Genomic DNA, 22,729 nt, shown 5'->3' on the forward strand with positions numbered 1-22,729 from the left:
TTTGGAGATGACAAGTCGAGATGATTGGTGAGATGAGTAGAATACTGATCTCTGAAGAGACTCAATGGCTGAGGTTCGTTTTCTCTTTGTAAGGGAATAACCTTCCCATGGTGATTGTGTCCTACCTCCACCCATCTGATCACAATAGAATCATGTTCAATCAATCAATCTTCATTTATATGCCGCTTTTTACAATGTATATTGTCACAAAGTGCCTAACAAACAGAACAGTGCTCAAAGCTCCGGGTGAGCAGGCCAGAGGCAACAGCGACAAGGAGAGAGATGAGTTAGCAACAAATGACAGTAATTGAACAAAGAACTAGACATTTCCCAGGGGCACTAACTACTGCAGTGTTACTAATGGTGAGGGGAGTGTTGGGAAGGCCAGAACGTATAGAAACGTGGAGTGAAACTTCCTAAATCCAGCAATGTTTCTTAGGTGGAGGTATGGCGTCCTGGAAATATTTTTAATGTGACAAGCAAATGACAAACCAGCATCAAAAGTCACACCCAAATTCTTTACATTGTGTCCCTGAGCAAGACACTTAACCCTGAGTGTCTCCGGGGGGGGCTGTCCCTGTAACTACTGATTATAAGTCACTCTGAATAAGGGTGTCTGGTAAATGCTATAAATGCATCTTGGTCCCAATCACCCAAGCCCTGCACTGACACCATTTGCATGCTCACTCCTTGTGTGCAGAAGGGTCAAGTGTGGGGGGTGTCAACTGTTGTTGTTGATGATATTGACTACTTTTTCCATCCCGACTTTGGTCCTCACACCGTCCGATCCAGACCTGAGAATCCTCCAACCGTCCGACCACAATGGACTGGAATCCATGTGCCAGTACGAGGTGGACCCCGCTTCCTCTAGGTCTCCACTGACCCAGAGAAGCACCATAGCGTCTGCATACAGCAAAGCCCACTCCTAAACCAGGTACACAACACCAGCCCATCCGGTGCCAGCCCCTAGTGCGCCCCATGTCCGAGCTCCTGACAGGAATGTATATCGCCTAGCTGTCATGAAAGCAAACTTTATCAGATACTCTCATTTTCAATATACGCTATATAGATTTGATTATTCCTAAACTAGCTTTTGTTACATGTCCCTGTTTGTTTAGCACCTCTTTAAATACAATAATGTGGGGCTATACTGCACCCAAAATCAATAATTTATCCTTAATTACATAAAAAATTAACAGATTTTGTATGGAATGAGTTTATTATATACTTTCCTACACAAAATGTTAGTCAAGCTACACATTGAGGTCCATCTTTACATTTACTTGTCTATGACTATAATACGTTATACGTATAATATATACGTTTTACTATGTCCATACAGATTGACATAAGAGCCCAAATAGGCACTACAGAGGCGGTGAGCTGCTTATGAGCAAACATGTTGGCTTCAAACTGCATATTGAAAAAACAATCAGTCAGCCAAGCAATGAAGATGTAATGTGAGACTGTAGTGAGACTCACCAGCCAAAGCAGAAGAGAGCGAAATAGAGTCCTAGTAGTGTGGCCACCACGTGCCTGATGAATGGGCTGGTCTTACTGGGGTGCAGGTAAAGGCGGAACCAGAAAGCCATAAGCAGTGCAAACAGCTGGCACACCACAAAATTTACCTGGAGACCAGAGATGGAAGAAGAGTTCGTTATTTTATTGCATTTGTTTCAAGTTACAATTTCACAAGCAAAATTTACCAACAACACAACTTGAAAAATGTACACTATGCTTACATTCCACATCAGTGCACAGATTACGTTAGAGAGTAGAAGTTATCCCACATGTATTTAGGATAAACTGTGCTCAACAGAAGCACAAGCATCCACAGTGGCAAAAGAAGTGCTATTTATACAGTGCTCGACATAAAAAGTGATGCAAAGACCTTTATTAAATATTATCAGCTATGGGGAAAGCAAGAAAAATCCGATAACATGAAGGACATTGGGTCCTTATTTTGCTGTGCATCATGCCTGAAAAGTCTCATTTTTCCTGCACATTTTGTCCTGTTTATGTGTAAGAACTCCCCACCGATTGGACACAGTTGTGCACATGCTGCATTTATTCAATCACTGTATGGCAGAAGTGAGGGCAAATGAAAAAGTTCAGGTGTAAGACAAATAATAATTATAGAAAAAAGTAAAAGCAATATTTGCATTTGATTTGATTAGATCATTTGAGCTCTCTAGAGAGATGCAATTCTCACAGAAATGCTTCTCCTCATGTACATAATCCTTGTTGGGTGAATGAGGAGCAGGAGCGTGACATTGTGAAAATTGAGATATTTCATAAACAAAAAGTAAAAAAAAAAACTCTAAATAGGCACGAAATGCTGCATCACAATGAATCACAGTGTAACACACAATGCATGACAGGGGTACAGGTTCAGGGCCCTAATCACCCTGCTTCTAACCCTGATTTGGGGATTTGGACTCTAATGGATCACAATGCTGAAATAAGTAAAACCTATTTCCCCCCAGTAGGTGCAGGAAGGGCTTGATAATCACCTGATGAGATAAAATATGCTGTATATTATATAACATACCAGGGGGCAGTGGTGGCCTTAATCAGAAGGTTGCCAGGTTTGAATCTCAATCTGCCAAGGTGCCACTGAGGTGCCACTGAGCAAAGCATCATCCCCACACCCACACACTGCTCCCCAGGCGCCTGTCATGGCTGCACACTGCTCACCAAGGGTCATGGTTAAAAGCAGAGGACACATTTCATTGTGTGCACCATGTGCTGTGCTGTGTATCACAATGAGAACAACTTCACTTTCATTCATTTCATTTAATTTTGACAATGAGAGCATTAAGTCAACCCTTTTTTTTTTTAACTCAGTGACACATCAGTGACTGGTCTGTCATAAAGTGCCCTATTTGAGGACAGTTCAATGAGATGCACACGCATGTTCAATTTTTTACTGTTCATATTGTTTCAGGAAATTTAAAGGCAGTTACAGCACTATCCTTCTTTGTGTAGAAGTGTAAGAAACTGCTTCATCAGACCTAGTTTGAAGGGGATGCAGCAGCACTTTCTTTGGGACTGCCATAGATGCGTCTCACATTCTTGTCTCCAAACCTAAACTTGTCTCTTTCAGCCATGTCTTCTTATCCAGTGTTGCTCTTTGGCACGGCTGTACCCAGGGCCGGCCTGTGGCATAGTCAATGTAGGAAAATGAACATTCCACTATACTTCAAATTAGTTAATATATCTTCATATAAAAAGACCATACCTATACCTGCTTAGCAAAGCCTATTAAGTAGTAGTAGTAATAATAATAATGATACATCAGGACCCCGCACAATGATACATGAGATCCCATATATACTCTGTGCCCCTGTCTGGACTTTTTAGGACTTTTTTAGGACAACTTTAAATGAAATGTAAGACCCACGTCGCACCTTTTCTGGCATATGAAGCTGCCAAAAGAAATATTGGCAGTCTTGTATAGCGGCACCTACTCGTGTTTGTTCAAGGTTCATCAAAATCACGTGAAATTTGGGCAGGATGCTGTCAAGAAGTTCCTTTTAAAGCACTGACAAGGAGTTCATATGTTTCTTCCTGTGGAAAGACATTTCAACTTACAAGCACCAAACCTGGTATACACGTGTTGTTTTAAGAAAATAGATTTTATTTTTTTATTTAGTTTTCTCACATCCCAACTTTATGCCCAGCCTGTTATTGTCACCTCTGAGGGGGCGGGGTTTCATTCTGACCATTTTACTTCCTGTTTTTTATGCATCTGAAACTGCCTGCTTGTCACCGATATGGGTTAAAAATACTCTACACATGGTTGTATCCTCTATTACCACGCAAATAATTCTTGAAGTGAAACCTTGAGAATATGACCATGCGTGCAAATGCCCCATAGGACCCGATGCATTCAGACCCACACCTGCCTTGCCATGAGCTGCGTTTGGCAAAATTAAGGGTCGTGTGTCTGACAGTGTAGTCAAGCAGTGTGAATTATGACTGGAATGGGGAAAAATTACTTAATGGACTAAATATAAGACCTGTGAGAAAAATTCATTAGCTTCAATAACTCAAGGCCTTAAGACCACCTTAAATCTTGCCTAGGGCTCCAAATTTGTTAGGGTCGGGCCTGGCTGTACCACAAACACACAATCAAATAAAAAGCACAGTTCAGTATAGCCACCCTGCAAGCCCATTGGCCTTGTGTCATGATTGGACCCTGTGGGGCAATACTCCGGTTCGGCCTGTTGTCATGTTTCATGTTGTTGATGTGGTGCTCCTTCTTACAAACAGTAGTTACGGGGATGAGCGAGCCTTTCCGAGGTGAGAGACATGGAACACCGAGCTTACACGCATTATATGTGGGATGGTCAACTTGATGCGTCGAGTCACTTGGAAAGGACCAGCGAAATGTGGTCCCAGATTTCGGGGGCTGGACGACACGGCCAGGCCTCAGGTAGAAACCCAAACCCTATCTCCGGGGTGGTAAATAAGGGCAGGTTGACAATGCCAGTCAGCCTGTCGCTTCATGCGCTTGGCTGTGCGGTTGAGGGCCCGGTGGACTTGGGACCAGACTTTATGGAGTTGGCAGAGTCGGCTGCTGATTCCTGGCACTGGTCCCTCGATCGTGGACGTGAGAAACCAGGTGGGTTTGAGGCCAGTGACCACCTCAAAAAGAGAATGCCACGTGGCCGAGGAACAGTGTTGGTTCTGGGTAAGTTCCGCCAAGAGGAGGTGTTGGGACCAGGAGGTGGGTCAGATCGAGCAGTACCATCGGAGGTACATTTCCACCTGGTTGATCATTTTGGTCTGACCATTAGACTGGGGATGGTATCCTGAAGACAGACTGACTGACACCCCCAGTTGTCCCCAGAAGAAACAGCAGAACCTGGCAACAAACTTGGGTTTGGTCAGATAGGAGGTCTTCTGGAGGCCCAAACAGCCGCACAACTTCCTGGAGGACAATGTTGGTGGTCTGGGCAGTGGTGGGGAGTCCAGGAAGGGCAACAAACTGGGCCATCTTCGAGAAGCGGTCGACAAGTACCATAATGGTAGTCATACCCCTGGATCATGGTAGCCAGGGGCGATGGGGGTGAGGTAGAGGAAGGAGAAGGTCCCTGGGTGTCAGCTTTGTGTGAGGCGCTGGTGGAACAGGCAGCAACGTATGCCTTTATGTCAGTGGTGAGGCCTGACCACCAAAACGTCTTGCAAATGTTGGTCAGGGTGTGCTGGCATCCGGGGTGTCTGGCCAGTGGTGTGTCATGCCCCCATAGTAGGACGCGTGGACGGAGAGGGGGTGAGACATACTGTACAGGCCAAAATACAGGCCTTCTCATTCAAAGTGTTTTCTTTATTTTCATGACCATTTATGTTGGTAGATTCTCACTGAAGGCATCAAAACTATGAATGAACACATGTGGAGTTATGAACTTAACCAAAAAGGCTGAATTAACTGAAACCATGTTGCCTGGGTTGGGTTCCCGTCCCCACTGTCTGATGGTGCCCGTAGTCTAGTGGATTTGGGGCTCGTGGACGGTCAGTCATGGGTAGCCTAGAACAATGGGTCATGGTGAGCTCTGGCTCCATGGGGAGTAGCGGGGAAGGAGGTGAGGGGATGAGGCTGGGTTTGACTGGGGTTAAGGAGAACAGGAAGATTTCATTTACAGCATTTATCAGATGCCTTTATCCAGAGAGACTTACAATCAGTAGTTACAGGGACAGTTCCCCCCTGGAGACACTCAGGGTTAAGTGTCTTACTCAGGGACATGATTGTAGTAATTGGGATTTGAACCTGGGTCTTCTGGTTCATAGGCGAGTGTGTTACCCACAAGGCGACTACCACCCTTAGATGGCTGACTTGAGGACAGTCTGGGAGCGTGGGTTGGATGGGAGGGCATCTTGGGTGGCACAGGTGGACACCGTGTCTGGGAATTTAATTCAGCAACCTGACTTTTATACTGGATGCTGCCCGCTCTCACTTCCGCTTCCGGGTCGCTGTCTCCCTGGCTGATATTGCTCCCTCTGGTGGGCTGGAGGTGGTATGTTGGCCGTGACCATAATATGTATGTTCTTTTCTGCTTCAATTTACTCAAACAACACCACTATGACAACAAAACAGATTCCTCTAGATTCCTCTGACAGCTTACCAGCTCTCTGAAAAAGAAGTGCTCCTAACAAAAAGATCATTCAGGTTTTTTGAGAAAATCAGAGAAAGGCCGTGTCCTTGTTTTAAGTGGGGCTGCACTACATGATGAAGTGACAGACAACAAGCTATGTAATGGAGTGATGGTGTTCAAATAGGATGGAAACACACACACACACACACACACACACCACCCTGAGACAAGGTTGTTAAAGCTCATTGGCCCTTGAAATGGAGGCATTCCTTGAGAAAAAAGCTTTGTAGCTGGGAAACCATCATCCTAAAATAAGGCTGATTGATCCTGATTGATCCTGTTCACGTCCAGTGACCACCTCTTCCACCAAGCACCCACATATACTGATAAAAGGCAAGACTGTCCAGATTACATCATATACAGTGGCCTAAAATCAGAAAAGACGTCATGGGTTTGGATAAGGCCTTTAAGCAATGCTTTCCACATGCTTTCCATATTCAAATATTGACTGAATAAGTGAAGATACTTTTCAGAGCTTTATGTATAGTGATAGGATTGTTTCTTAATTATAGGTTATATTTTAACCATTCAAGATACTAGATATCATTTCGTTTTTTGTGTCAAACGTACAAAAACATCCAGACCTGGCAAAAAAAAATGTGTTATGGTCTAAAGAGACCACGGTTGATTTTTTTGGCCAAAAATTACGAAAGGCACATTTCATGAACCATTGGGCTCTGTGATTTTGCTCATTCTTTTATCTGTACGGATTACGAATGCTCTTTTGAGCCCATGATTCAGGACAATCCTAATGGGACGTGGCAACAACAAAGATCAGCTGCACTCCAGGCCTCAGCTCTGCTTTCAGTATTCAGTAACAACATTTTATTAATGCAGAAGCAAGAAATGGGATGACTGTCTGGAGGTGCTGAGAGGGTAACCACCCGTCTTCACTGCCCAGCCAGTAATTCACGTCAGACCCAAACACGTGGATATTCAACCACCACAGCATCAGTGCACATGCAGCACAAACAACTTTTTAAAAATGCAAATGAAATTCAGAAGGTCTTGGTGTTCAAAGGAAATCAATATAGAGGTGCAGCTCCTTCGATCAATTCCACGCGGACAGAGCATCAAACGCAGCAGTGCTCCCTCACCACCCCACCATCGCCAAATCTCTTGTACAAAACAAACAGATGCTGTCTCATATCTTCTGGACAAAAGCCACACATGAGGTCGCTTGAAGGCTTCTTAAATTAGTTGTGGGAATTTTGGGCTCCATGGAAACCTGTTCCCTCCTGTGGTCACAATGGCACAGATCACTTCACTGATTTCACTGATTCCCACTTTCCTTTTATTTTAGGCTCCACTGCTCTATACCAGAAAGGAAAAACCCCAAGCATATTCCTAATCTGACAAAAAGCAAAACTCATAATCAGCAATGCTGAAATGATGAAAGTGTTGACATATTTTAAACCAAAAAGCTGCTAATCATAAAAATGCTTCAAGTTTCACAATCAACACAGAATCATTAGCTCACGGTGAGACTTTTTTACTGGATTAATTATGAATTATTGAAACCTTACAATCATTTACGAAAAGACTTAAAATGGACAGATTTGATCACCTATAAAGTTTTCTCCACATTATTATCAACTGATTTTGGTAGAATAAAAACAAAGCTTCTGATTGGACAAGACGTGTTTTGTGCATTCATGATGTAAATGAAGGCAACAGAATATGGGTTATTACAGCTCCCTGATAAAGCCCAGTAGTTGAATCTGATCAAACAAAGCTTTTCAAATGCATAACAATAAAAATTCCAAATACAGACAGAGGCACAATAATCCCACTAACATGTTTCATCAATCTGGGTTTCCCTGGGATAAATCCAGCACTGGAAGACGCTGAAAGGACCACACATCTCGAGAGCTGTTCCCATGTTACCATGACAACCAATTCCACAAGATACAAAAAAATGGTATTCCTCTTCATGCACTGCCATCGACTGAGTAAAAATGGAACTGATAAATATACACCTGTGGTTTGAGGGGTAACCCATGTGGAAATGACTAAACAGTCCCAGCAGCTAATAAAGCTAACCCCGACGGGCCCACCTCAGGAGGCCTGTGTGGCTACAGATGGCTCCCTAGGCTAATACCTGGCCAACTGGAGGAACAAGATACAGGGGTGTTGCCTACAAAGCCAGGCTCTGCCTGCTACTTGGCATGAAAAGAATTATTTTTACGGCTGTCAAATTTTGCAATGACTTAAGACTCCTCTTAAGACTGAAGCTTGCTGTATTGCATCTTTAAAATGATTACAGAGACAAGAGTGAGACAGACAAAAAGTGATGAGGAGATGATCTGGTCATTTTTTATTCAAATGAAATAATATCTACTGTTAATTCTTTTTATTTCATTGTCCCATGGTAATGCCTGATTTCCACTTCCTTCACGTTAGAAAAAAGGCCTGTCCAGATGCAGCAGGACAATTTCCTTCACTGTTTTGTGTCCATCATTATCCAAGAATTGTCTCAGGCCAGGGTGAATTTATTTTGACACATAACATATGGAAAATGAATTTCAACGCTTGATAACTTTAATCTAATTATCCTAAAACATTCTGTAGAAGATAACACAAGAGGGTCACAAGAATGGCCTTCAAGGCTTTTTAATAAAGCATTGGCTAAGTTACTAAACTTTACTTCACTTTACTTGGTGACTAACAAGGAGAAGACACCAGCAATTCTCACATAAATTGTGAGTTAAGCACTAATTCATGCACTTTTACTGTCTGCCCTCCTTCAGGCATGACGCTTATAATAAAACACAATATTATACGAAAGTACACACTAGGGATGTTAAAATGAATCTCATAATCAATGCAGACATGGACTCGAGTAAATTCGAGTTAAACTGTGGTGCCTCGTCCACACAGAGGTGGAAACTCACGTTACTGTAATGGAGTAGTTTTTCATTTGTAATTAAGTTCATTTTGAAAAAGGTAATTTCACTTTTACTCAATTCCATTTTTAGACAACTATTTTACTTCGTAACATTGGAATTCGTTATTCTGCGATTAAATCTTCCGAAAAGGTTGTTGACCCCAACAATAATGCTCCGCCCATCTCTTCAAGAAAGAATATGTCATCTTTTGTTTGAATGTTCTAACAATTCACAACTTGACTGCTGTTGGAGAACGTTCCCAGATTATTATCATCAGCTTTTCAATGCGGCTGCCCCTGCTTTTATTCATATGTTCTGTTGCTAGTTACCACTTTTTATTTACAAAAGGTCCTAACGGACAGTTCTGCCTTGAGGTGCCACTGAGGTCCCCATGTCCCCACACACTGCTCCCCGGGTGATTTCATTCAAACATTCTGATAGTGGAACTAACACTGTGTCTTATGAAGACATTTACATTTACGGCATATTTCAGACGCCACTATCCAGAGCGACTTACAATCAGTAGTTACAGGGACAGTCCCCCCTGGAGACACTCAGGGTTAAGTGTCTTGCTCAGGGACACGATGGTAGTAAGTGGGATTTGAACCTGGGTCGCCTGGTTCATGGACAAGGGTCTTACCCACTAGGCTACTACCACCCTTATGTAAATGTAAATGTCTTATGAAGAGACTGTATTAAATAAGGCATAAATAAAAAGCATGAAACTTTTTCCTTCTGCTGACGTGTGTTCGATGTTGTATAGAAGAGGCTGCTGGAAAGCGCACTATAAAACAGACCGAATGTCCTTCTCTGGGACTGTGGGATGAAAATTGTGGGAAGAAGCATGGCGGGCAGGCGTTTTACTGCACAGAAATGAAATCGAATCTGAATGAAAGTGAAGTCATTGTCATTGTGATACACCGCAGCACAGCACAAAGTGACAACAAAGTGTGTCCTCTGCTTTTAACCACCACTGCCTCGAATGTGTGGTGTATCCCTAAATTATTTCATTTTTTTTTTTAGCCACTGTTCACCAAATTCTGTACAGCAACCACACTGCCAAAGAATGAAGGACACACGTCCATAAATCTACACCGTCCCGCAAACTAAGAAGGTAGCCAGTAGAAAACAGAAGCAAGTCCCCAACAACCTCTGCATGGCAACAAGATGCAAATCAGGCCGAATCGGTTCGGCGCTGGACAAAGCCAGGGGACAGCTGGCCAATGAGGAAGCCGAAGGAGGACAATAAAAAAGGAGCGAATTTGAAGTTCAATAGGACCTCAGGGCTCCTTCTCCAGACAGCGCCATGGACGTGTAACTAGAAGCCCGTGTCTCTGGGACAGGAGAGTGGGCCCTGGCTTCACGTTACAGCTCATACCGCGTTACACGATGCAATTACAAATCGTACAAATACTAATTACATCATTTCATCACCCGAAATAACACAGCAGTCATTCCCTGGCCATAATGTTCCATAATTCAAATACTCTTAACATTATTACAATATTTATAAGTACGTTGTAACGCGCTGCATGCAGTCGTGCTGTGTGACAAAGTTCAAAGACTTCGGTTCTCAGGTGATTCGAGCCACGGTTGCTAAGTAACGCTGCAGACAAAGACAGCATTCGCCCACAGGACAGGATCTCGGTTACGTAGTTACTCGCTTAGCTCAGGTGTCATGTCATCTGCTGAGCAGTTCCAACTTTCAAACGTGCTGTGGGCGTGTTTAAAACCCCACATAAAAGACGCGGTCGGATGTCCCCCACATATCGCCACTGTCCTGCAGCAGTTTGGGTGGTGAAGTGAAAAGTCATTAGTCACATGTGACACAGCACAGCACAGCACAGAGAGAAATGTGTCACCTCTGCATTCAACCTGAGTGAGCAGTGGGCACAATGACAGGCCCCCGGGGAGCAGTGTGTGGGGACGCTGCTTTGCTCAGTGGCACCGTGGCATTCTGGGTTAGAGCACTTCTTATTACTATTAGGTACAAGATATAAAAGCAAGATGGTCCATAACAGTGATACCAACACTGGCCTGGCGTGACGTATGTGGCCAGTTTTAAAGGGCAGTGTAGATACAGAACTACATTAGCTAGGAGATCACCAAGGTGTCCCACCTTGTTTATACAGTAACCCTGGCCTAGGAGGGACAGGTCCCTTTCCTCATCCTAAAGCTGTAGCAGGTCAAGCAGAAAATTGCAGGATTGGGGTTGGACAATCAGATTTGTGGGTGGACAGACAGGCAGATGGATGGATGGATGGATGGATGGATGGGTGGACGAACAGGCATATGGGTGGACAGATGAGAGGACAGACAGGTGTATGGGTGGATGGATGGCTGGAAGGAAGAGCGGATGGGACGGGTGGACGGATGGGTGAATAGATGGGCGGATGGGTGGATGGATGGATGGATGGATGGGTGGACGGATGGGTGGACAGACAGGTGGACAGGACATGTGGATGGATGGGTGAACAGACGGGCGTATGGGCTGACGGGTGGATGGATGGTGGATGAACAGGCATATGGGTGGACGGGTGGATGGGTGGAGGGACAGGTGGATGGATGGGTGTATTGGTGGACGGATGGGCATATGGGTGGACGGATGGGTGTATGGGTGGACGGGTGGATGGATGGGTGTATGGGTAGACGGATGGAAGGATGGGTGGACGGGTGGACAGATGGGTGTACGGGTGGATGGATGGGTGGATGGATGGGTGTACATGTGGATGGATGGCCGTATGGGTGGACTAGTGGATGGGTGGATGGATGGGTGGACGAATGGATGAATAGACGGGCGGATGGGTAGACGGGACGGGTGGACAGATGGGCGTAAGGGTGGACGGATGGGCGGATGGGTGGATGGATGGGTGCATGGGTGGACAGATGGGCGTACGGGTGGACGGATGGGTGGACGGGTGGATGGATGGGTGTACAGGTTGACGGATGGACGTACTGGTGGACGGATGGGTGGACGGGTGGATGGATGGGCGTACGGGTGGATGGATGGGCGTACTGGTGGACGGATGAGTGGACGGATGGGCGTACGGGTGGACGGATGGGTGGACTAGTGGATGGGTGGATGGATGGGTGGACGAATGGATGAATAGACGGGCGGATGGGTAGACGGGACGGGTGGACAGATGGGCGTAAGGGTGGACGGATGGGCGGATGGGTGGATGGATGGGTGAATACACGGGCGGATGAGTGGACGGGATGGGTGGACGGATGGGCGTACGGGTGGATGGATGGGTGCATGGGTGGACAGATGGGCGTACGGGTGGACGGATGGGTGGACGGGTGGATGGATGGGTGTACAGGTTGACGGATGGACGTACTGGTGGACGGATGGGTGGACGGGTGGATGGATGGGCGTACGGGTGGATGGATGGGCGTACTGGTGGACGGATGAGTGGACGGATGGGCGTACGGGTGGACGGATGGGTGGACTGGTGGATGGATGGGTGTATGGGTGGACGGACAGGCATATGGGTGGACGGGTGGATGGATGGGTGTATGGGTGGACGGACAGGCATATGGGTGGACGGGTTGACGGATGGGCGTATGTTTGGACGGGTGGACGGATGGGTGGACAGGATGGGTGGACGGATGGACAGATGGGTGGACAGGATGGGTGGACGGATGGGTGGACAGATGGGCGTACAGATGGATGGATGGGCGTATGGGTGGACGGACGGACGAGTGGATGGACGGGACGGGTGGATGTGTGGACGGATGGGCAGACGGATGGGCATATGGGTGGACGGATGGGTGAAATGACGAGTGGATGGGTGGACGGGACGGGTGGACAGATGGGTGGACGGATGGGTGGACGGGACGGGTGGATGGATGGGTGGACAGATGGGCGTATGGGTGGACGGACTGACGGATGGACGGGTGGACGGATGGGTGAAATGACGGGTGGATGTGTGGACGGGACGGGTGGACGTGTGGATGGACGGGTGGATGGATGGGTGATTAGATGAGCGGATGGGTGAATGGGATGGGTGGACGTGTGGATGGATGGGAGGATGGGTGAAATGACGGGCGGATGGGTGGACGGGACAGGTGGGTGGATGGGTGGACGAATGGGTAAAATGACGGGTGTATGGGTGTACAGATGGGCGTATGGGTGGACGAATGGGTGAACGGATGGACGGATGGGTGGATGGATGGATGGATGGATGGATAGATGGGATGGGTGGACAGATGGGTGGACGGATGGGTAAAATGACGGGTGTATGGGTGGACAGATGGGCGTACGGGTGGACGAACGGACGGACGGGGGGACAGATGGGTGTACGGGTGGACAGATGGGCGTATGGGTGGACGGACATGTGGACAGACGTGTGGATGGACGTGTGGATGGATGGGTGGATGTGTGGACAGACGTGTGGACGGGCGTGTGGACAGATGGGCGTACGGGTGGACGGACGGGTGGACGTGTGGACAGATGGGTGTATGGGTGGACGGACGGGTGGACTTGTGGACAGACGGGTGGACGGATGGGTGGTCGGACGGGTGGACAGATGGGCGTACGGGTGGACGGACGGGTGGACAGATGGGCGTACGGGTGGACGTGTGGACGTGTGGACAGATGTGTGGACGGACGGGTGGACAGATGGTAGTACGGGTGGACGGACTGGTGGATGTGTGGACAGATGTGTGGACGGACGGGTGGACAGATGGTAGTACGGGTGGACGGACGGGTGGACAGATGGGCGTACGGGTGGACGTGTGGACGGACGGGTGGACAGATGGGCGTACGGGTGGACGTGTGGACAGATGTGTGGACGGACGGGTGGACAGATGGTAGTACGGGTGGACGGACGGGCGGGGGACGGGACGGCGGAGGGGCCATTTTCGAGCGGTGCTGTGCTCAGGGACGTCAGCGTGGAGCGTGCTCGGTCCTCCATGTCCCCAGGAGCTTGTGGCCGACCTGCTCGGTTATTTCGGTTCCACAACGCGACACATCGCGACCCCGCAGCCGCCTGACAGATGTGGCCCCGCAGTAACGCGCTGTCATTGTCCCCCTCCTGAAAGACGTGTCCCATTGTGTGGGGTGAGGGGCATTAAAAGCGCGATGACGCCATGGCAGCAGCCCGCTTCCTCCATCTTTCTCTTCTTGTAGGAGGAACGTACCTGGTCCAGCGGCAGATTGATGATCTCGCTGATGGGCTGCAGGAGGCTGGACCCGGTACACGCCGATATCGTGTCGGTGGCCATGGTCGCGATTCCCGCGTGTCGCCGTCCGCCTGTGCTGCTCACATCCAGCGCGCCGCCGCCGCCTCCTCCTCCTCCTCCTCCTCTTCCTCTTCCTCCTCCTCTTCCTCCTCCCCGGTCTCTGCTGCTGCTGCTGCTGCCTGCGGCTGGACGCGATTGGCTGTTGCGCCACAGCACCCCCGCGCCGCGCGACACGCTCATCATCATCATCATCATCATCAACTAACTCTCAGTTAGGTCCGCGTTCCGGAATAGTTTTAAGCGCACTTGTATAATATTTTCGAAATAATTACAGTATTTTTGATGTGCATTTTTTATTGGGGCCTTTTTTTTACCGTATTGTTGGTAACAGAGATTATTTGAATGAGCAAATAATGAATATGCACATAAACGATATTTATACAATGAGAACACGTTCATTTTTACACAAAACACAACATTTACATAAAGTTTCATTTTCCAGTTGAAACAGAGTATTAACACAAGCGTCCCTGAAAGCCAATAGCAAGTTTTAATGAGTCTGTACATTGGTATGTATTATTATCATTATTCCAGACTGCCACCATGTTCAGTTGTAGTGGCGCAGCCATGTCCAGGCGACTCCACACCGGTAGGGGGCAGTGCAGAGTTGGTAGGATATCGCGCTGACACTCGCTGCACTGAAAGAAGCTCGGCGGCTGATTTCATTGGTTCAGCGCTGTTCACGTGACGCACAGCCAGTTGACGGCCGACCGTGAGAGGAACGCGGCGCGGCATGAAGTGCGCGGTTCAGGGCTGCTCCAGCAGGAGGGCCGCGCAGGACCTCGCACATGCTCCGGCCAAGAGGTTCTTCAGCTTCCCCGGCGACCCGGCGCGGGTCAAGGTGTGGCTCGCCGCGCTGAGGGAGCCGGGCAGGCAGCCCGCCGAGCAGCTGCGGATCTGCGAGGATCATTTCCTCCCGGAGCACATCACGCCCACCGGGATCTCCCCAGACGCCATACCGCTGCCACCCTACCTGGACGGGCCGCTGCCCCCGAGCGGGGAGTCCCAGGTAGGTGGCACAGCGTGACCTTTTATCTCGCAGTGCAGATCGACACGGCAGCAGATCCGTCCATTTTGCAAATCCACTCCCAAGTCATATGCAATTTATTTCATAATCAACATTTAAGTGGATCTGTCCGCCATGAGTCGCAGATAATTAGCTCTAATCATGCTGTGAACCTTAGTGAAACACGCGTTCTAGTGCTCCAGCGCCATCTTGTGGTCAATTGTAACATTGACCGAGTAGGCGTGGTTAGGAAGTGTCTCGCTGATTTACATGCACCCCCCCGTCATAATCTCAGTTTCATCTGCATCTATCAAGCATTTTTGCATGTTCAAATCTGAATCAGGTATATATCATGTGCTTTACTTCACAAACTCTTATACAGCACTTATAAATGTCACACAATTTGTTATTTAGTACTGCGATGTGTCCCAAAGACATCTTACAATGTATTCACGTCCCAGTGCTGTGCTCCAGAACTTGTCTGCCATCATTTTCTGTTATGCTGGTCAGGTTAACTGTTGTCCTTTCAGTTTGAAAATATTGAAGATGAGGAGGAAGACGATACAGACGATGAATGTTTGTCCTGTGAAGATCAAGAAGAGACAGATCAACAGAAGCATTCATTACTAAACATGTAAGTAGATAATACACTTCTCAAAAAAATAAAGGGAACACTTAAAACAACTACACTGATCAATTACACATGCTGTTGTGCAAAGGGAATAGACAACATGTGGAAAGTAAAGCAGTGGGTCAGTAATGGTGGAGACCATCCTCCACCTCATCAGGAGCATGCCCAGGCACTGTAGGAAGGCCATACAGGCACATGGAGGCCACACACACACACACACACGACTGAGCCTCATTTTGCTTGTTCTAAGGACATTTCATTAAAGTTGGATCAGCCTGTAGTGTCTTGTCAGTACATTCAACCATGTAAAGAACAAAGTATTTCATAAGAATGTTTCTTTCATTCAGATCAGGATGTCTTATTTTGTATTGTTTGAGCAGGGAATATTCTTGAAATGCATTTTCCTCCATGTTTATTGTTGAGTGTGTGCATGTAATGCTTCTTCACATCTCTCTTTTCTTATGGACACATGCAGCTTCCCTCAGGTGACCAAACCAAAAACCAGTAAAGGTACGATGTCTAAGCTCATGCTCTATGCTTTGGTGATTATTTCCTGTCATCTAACCTTAAAGTATGACAAGTCATAAGTCATGTTTTGTAATTGATGTCGTTAATACTGCTTTCCGTTGTAACGGTGTGTATACATGTTTCTATCACCAGGGCATTATCGATGTGACGTGTCATTGTGGAAGCTCACCAAGCGCTTCATGGAGCTGTTCTGTATGGCACCTGATGGGATTTTGGACCTGAAAGAGGCCACTCAGAAACTGGGGACACACAAGAGGAGAGTGTATGACATCACCAACGTGCTGTTCGGCATTGACGTCATTCAGAAAGAGTCGGCCAACAAGATCAAGTGGTCGTAAGTGCTGATCATCTTTGTCATACGCTGGTTGATGTTGCACGTATGCACTCTGCTGCGCGGTAGAAACACTATGCAATATATATTTGACCAACGGGAGAGATTTTGATTATGCCGAGCTGCCGCAGAATATTCGCTCCTGCGCAAATCGCGCCTACTTGCAGCACGAGCAGTTTAGCTTTTGCCGAGAACACAGAGTGGACGATTGGGCACTGACAGGGGGCGTGGAAATGAGCAGGGGCGGTCCTAGCCTGTTTGATGCCCCAAAATCTTGGAATCATGGAGGGTGTGCATAATAAAATATGAACAAGCATACTGGTATTTAAATATTTTCTATAATCACCCGCATCATACAAATTCCCCCAATTTCACTGGCCACTTTCAGTAGAATTGGCCAGATATTGTTTTATCTGGTATACGGTTATTCTATATGTAAAAATACCTCATGTTAACCTCTCAAAAACAGCTACATTTATATTACATAGCGTAATATATACAGTCTATGGTTCAATTTATATCGTAATATTAATTTTACGCCATATTGCCCAGCCCTACTGCACGTGTTGCGACTTCTTCATCCAAACCTGACTGTCTTCTGTCATACGTGGTCCTTGTCATAAGGAAACATCTGAGCTAAAATGGAAATGCATGTCATCCAATAACAAGTTTTCATAGAATGAAAGTTGCCCAATCAGGAACTATGACTGCATGGCCTTCATCACCAACTCAACCGCAGGACGTACCTGAACTACAGGATTTCAGGACTTTCAATATGTTCTCCACAATAACAGCGATCACAGCACACTCAGAGATCAGATGCTGGCCAGTTCACTGTGATTCAATCATGGCATGTATTACTGAAGAAGAATTTATTCCTAAATAGATAGTGTGTAAGGGGACATTAACCTACTGCTGGGTGTGGTGCTACATGCATAATTTCATCTTCACTCTAATGGTGGACTCATGTAAATAAGCACAAATCAGAAACTCCACTTATTTTTATTGGAAACATTTACCCGAATCACAAAGAGAGGTTTATACAGATCAACAGACCCGAACACGACGGCTGCAATCTTCCTACAGCGTTCTCTACATTCTAAGAACAGAGCAATTTCTCCAAAAATCTGATTTCAATTTAGATTAATTATGCATTTTATTTTAATTGATCTTTGTCTTCTGTCTATTTCCTGGTAAATGATCTTTTCACATTGTGATTAGAGATGAAGAATTCTTCTGTACTTCATGACCCAGACTACTTCTGGTTTTTAGTTCTTTGCACTGTAACAGTTATAATTTATATAATATATCTGGTCGTCTCTGTTATTTGATATGGCGCTTCTGATAAATCCCGTCAAATGTTGTATTTATATTCCAGATATGGTTTTAGTATGTTTTCCACTTCTAACAGTTGGTTTTTTTTCCCAACATGCAGTAGTGAAATTCCCATGCAGTGTTTTGGTGGCCAGGGGAGCCTGATTGGCGAGATGCTCAACCTAAAGACGATGGAAGAGGTTCTGGACGGGCTCATCAAAGACTGTGCCTACCGAATATTTTCCCTGACCGACGACAAGGACCACGCTAAATATCCTTTTGTCCTCTGTGAAGAGTCAGAAGAGTTGAATTCGCTCACATTTCCTGGTTATTCGCCGAGCGAGTTTGATTGGATGGTGCATTGAGAATCCCTCCTCAACCTGCTCCATTATTCACAGTCTTCATCTGAGCTCTGGAGATGTTGCTTGGTGGCCTGCCGTCGATTTGCTTCTTCTGTGCCCTAATCTTGCTAACCAGCGAACTGTTAACATCTTCAGCAAGTTCTATCTGCCACCGCTGGACTTTACACCTCATCAGTCTTTTGCTGGTTGGTCCCTGCCTTGGTGGGTCCCCTTCGCCGTCACCGCCAGGTTTTCTCTTGGATCCTCACACGTTAAGCAGATCTCTGGGTTCTGATCAGGGCTGAGTGGAGCAGCCCTCTCTGTGTGGTCTTCTTCTGGGCAGGGGTGATGGTGGAATTTACGTCTCCCCCTTCGTGACTGTCATCATGTCACTCTCAGGGCTGCAGGTCCACCAGGGGGTGGGAGAGTGATTCTCACCGGAGGCCATACAATGAAGAAGAGCTGGGAGACCCGGATAGGCTTCTCACTGCACCCTCCAGTCGAACTTCATTGAGTTAACACCCAAGCGGGCGTGTCCCATAGTGAGCTGCCAGTGATCTCCCTCAGAGAGCCCTGGACCTACTGTGTTCTTACAGTAGTAGAATACTTCACGAACGAGGAGTGAGTGAGAGAATATTCATCCTGCTTCACATGAAATACCGAATAAAATCGTTCTATAGCTTTATAACAGCAAGAACAAACGCTTTAACATGTTTTCCACGTCGGCCTACGTCACGCACAAGGACATCTGTCAGATAAAATCTCTTCACGATCAGATGGTCATTGCCATTATTGCCCCAGAGGAGACCAAACTGGAGATTCCCACGCCCACTGAGGTGATTTGTGAGGGAGCTGCCCAGTGCATTTCTGCCAGTCAGGACACTGGTCCCTAAAAAAATCTTCTTTTTCCAGGACTGCATCCAAATGCACCTGAAAAGCTGCATGGGTCCCATCAACGTGCTGACTTGCGAGCCAGAGGCAGCCCTTGCCAGGCCAGGGTTTAAAGGTCACAGGCAGCACCAAGGCAGGCTTTCTCACCCTGGACAAGAGCAAAATACACACAAGTCCAACTTGTCCCAGGTATGCGGGCCGAATACTCTTACCTTCTAGGTTGTGGTGCTGTGTTCTCTACCTGCATCCATCCTGGGCAGCGATGGTGCACTGGGAGCGGCGCTGTATGTGCAGCCTTTAGACATGAGGAGGTCATGACCTCCTACGTTCCGCAGCACCTCTGAAAAAGCCCGGTTTGTTGCATCTAGTGGAAGTGATATGGGGACCTCGGAGGCACCGTGGCGGTTCAGGACCTAAACCCGCAACCTTACCCGCTAGGTCACCACAACCAAGTACATTTACTCACATTATTGTAATGGAGGTGTTTTTTTGTGAGCTAATTTTTGTAAGTTGTTTTTGAAATAGGTCATTTTTACTTTTTACTAGAGTATATTTTACCCCAGTATTTTACTTTGCTATGTTGTTCCTAGTAAAAAATGAAATGGCGCAGGCGTTCTCGCGAGGCAAGTTTCTCAGACCGCGGGCAGGAGAGGTGCCTCACCATGAAACGAGGCATCAACCGTGGGTCCTAGAGCTGAACAAATACCAGCCAATCAGAAAATGGCAAAATTCAACACATCCAATGAATTCTTCACGTTATTCTGCTACTTGTGCTGAAAACATCTAGTCAAGCACAAAGTCATCTAATTCACAATTAGTTTAACACAAGTGACAACTTGTCTGCTGTTCGGGAATGTTGCCAGATTATGCTGCTCCATCGACATGACCCACCCGCAGCATTCCAGCGTGTGGTAGAGTAGCCTACACGGTACAGCCTTATTCCAAAAAGGGATTCATTTCATTTTTTCCTCCAAATTCTGCACACAACACCCAGTAATGATGACGTGCAAAAGGTTTGAGGTTTGGGCAAATTTATTAAAAATAAGAAACAGAGATCACAAGCATGGAAGTATTTACAGCCTTTGCTCAATATTTTGCCTGTACCTTTTGGCAGCATTTATTCACAGATTCAAGTCTGAGATTTGGCCGGGCCACTCAAGGACATTCACAGAGTTGTCCTGAAGCCACCCCGTTGATATCTTGGCTGTGTGTTTAGGGTCGTTGTCCTGCTGAAAGATGAACCGTCGCCCCAGTCTGAGTTCAGAGCGCTCTGGAGCAGGTTTTCATCCAGGATGTCTCTGTACGTTGCAGCAGTCATCTTTCCCTCTATCCTGACTAGTCTCCCAGTTCCTGTAGCTGAAAAACATCCCCACAGCATGATGCTGCCACCACCATGCTTCACTGTAGGGATGAGGTGCAGCTCAGATGGTCTGATCTGGAATTTGTCCCCTTGACCTCCCCCTGACAATGGTCCTTCTCTTCAGATAGCTTAGTTTAGGTACCCAGCCAGCCCTAGGAAGTCCTGGTGGTTTTTTAACACTTCTTCCACTTATGGATGATGGAGGCCAATGTGCTCATTGGGACCTTCCAAAGGAGGCAGAAACCTTTTCTGTGTCTCGCAGGTCTACAGACATTCTTTTTTTTTTTTTTCTTCATGCTTGTGCTCTGACGTGAACTCTTATATAGACGGTGTGTGTCTTCCAAATGGAAAAATCAAGTTTTTTTTTTTTTTTTTTTTTCCAACAAGTGGACTCCAATAAAGCTGCAGAAACATCTTAAGGATGATCAGGGGAAACAGGAGTACTGAGCTCAATGTTGAGTTTCATGGCAAAGGCTGTGAATACTTATGGCGTGTGTTTTTATAGTAAATTAGCCAAAATCTCACTTTTCCCCACATTGTCATTATTGGGTGTGTGTGCAGAATTCTGAGGGGAAAATTAATCAATTTTGGAATATGGCTGTAACGTAAATAGATATATCTTTATTTCATTTCTTATATCAGCAGTCAGTGTGCCCATTTGTCAGGAAAGACAACTGATATATTTATGTTTGCTATATAAAAAGAGTAAATTTATGCTGCCTAAAATAATAAAAACATTCTTTTTTTTTTTTTTTTTTACTTAAGTAGATTTTTAAATGGGTACTTGTGCTCAAGTAAAAGTAAAGATACTTTCAGTACATTTTCCACCCCTGACCACAACCTAAATGTACCATCACTGCCCGGGTTGAATGCTGTCAGACTGCTTTTAATATTTTTATCTGGAATATATTATATACATCAGCATGTATCTTTAAAGGTCCCCTGGCATGAAAATTAGAATTTGTGAGATTATCATTATTTGAATTCCCCTCGCCTGTGTCGTCATACGGGTGAAAGGTTATGTTTCTTGTCCAGAGAATTTCCACCGCTCCCCTAAAACATTTATCTCCACCGACCATCATGGCAAAGCATTGCAGTTGCTCTGTGATTGGATGGAAAAACGAACATGTAAGATTCCACTTTCTAACCCTGTCCTCATGGTGTAACATCCGGGTAATATTTGTTCCTTTTTTTCACCACACTATTTCCTGTGTAAATAAATTAGAAACTGTTCAATTGTGCGTCTTTGTCCATGTAAAATCAGATGAGTTTAAATACACTGCTAATAATGAACGGAGTCACATTACAGTTTTTTACAGACGCTAGGACATTTCTCAATACTTGGGTCACTTTTGCCAAACTCTTTACACAATTCTCCTAACTGACATTCAGCTTGGCAAAGCAGTTCATTTCACATTCAAAATGCACTACAACTACCACAACACTTTATTCAGGTCTCAAATAAACGCATTCTTCCAGAACACTAGCAGAGGTTGACGGCCACAAAACAATGACCTAAAAAACACTAACAACAGGTAGCGTTACACAGTGTTTTCTTGTGTAAAACATGGACACGTCTCTGTTTACAATTGCAATATATGTTACTGGAATGAATCAGACATGATGCAGAATTTATCAATATTTGTTATACATTTTTATTTTTTATAATTCCAAAATACAAGGAATTTGTATACACACCATCTACTGATACAGATACAATAGTAATGCTAATCTACACTGTCTTCTCCATTGGCCACAGGTTCTCATCCACATCACATACGTCATCTAGGAAAGAAGTAGCTCTGATCTCATCTGAGACTACAGCTCTAGATCTTCCTCTTATTCTTCTTCCACCGCGCATACGAATTTTTTGGCCCTCTCCCAGCCACTCTTCTTCATCTTTCCTCGCCCCCTCCCCAGCCACTCTTCTTCCTCTTTCCTCGCCCCCCTCCCAGCCACTCTTCTTCCTCTTTCAGCCACTTCTCCATTTCTGGCTGGGTCCATATTTACATAAAAAAACATATTTTGTAATGAAAT

General features: G+C 46.1%; 2 protein-coding genes across 2 annotated transcripts in view; one reads left to right on the forward strand and one right to left on the reverse strand.

Annotated features, from left to right (window-relative positions):
• The window catches only part of LOC114802862 (membrane-bound O-acyltransferase domain-containing protein 2-like), a 35,656-nt gene extending 21,298 nt beyond the window's left edge, over positions 1–14,358 (reverse strand). The window contains exons 1-2 of the mRNA XM_029001991.1: positions 14,189–14,358; positions 1,483–1,628 (exon numbers count right to left, since the gene is read on the reverse strand). Coding sequence (XP_028857824.1) covers positions 1,483–1,628; positions 14,189–14,272 — 230 coding nt within the window. The 5' untranslated portion in view covers positions 14,273–14,358. The remainder of the gene's footprint in view (positions 1–1,482; positions 1,629–14,188) is intronic.
• A 596-nt stretch (positions 14,359–14,954) lies between these two features.
• On the forward strand, positions 14,955–22,481 carry LOC114763725 (transcription factor E2F6-like). Its single transcript, XM_028953477.1, has 8 exons — positions 14,955–15,299; positions 15,827–15,930; positions 16,403–16,437; positions 16,588–16,789; positions 18,222–18,371; positions 19,163–19,277; positions 19,354–19,521; positions 22,452–22,481. Exons 1-8 carry the CDS (start codon positions 15,024–15,026, stop codon positions 22,479–22,481), a joined length of 1,080 nt encoding a protein of 359 aa, XP_028809310.1. The 5' UTR covers positions 14,955–15,023.
• Positions 22,482–22,729: the final 248 nt, after the last annotated feature.

This window comes from Denticeps clupeoides, chromosome 14 (genome assembly GCF_900700375.1).
Source record: "Denticeps clupeoides chromosome 14, fDenClu1.1, whole genome shotgun sequence".
NCBI lineage: Eukaryota > Metazoa > Chordata > Actinopteri > Clupeiformes > Denticipitidae > Denticeps > Denticeps clupeoides.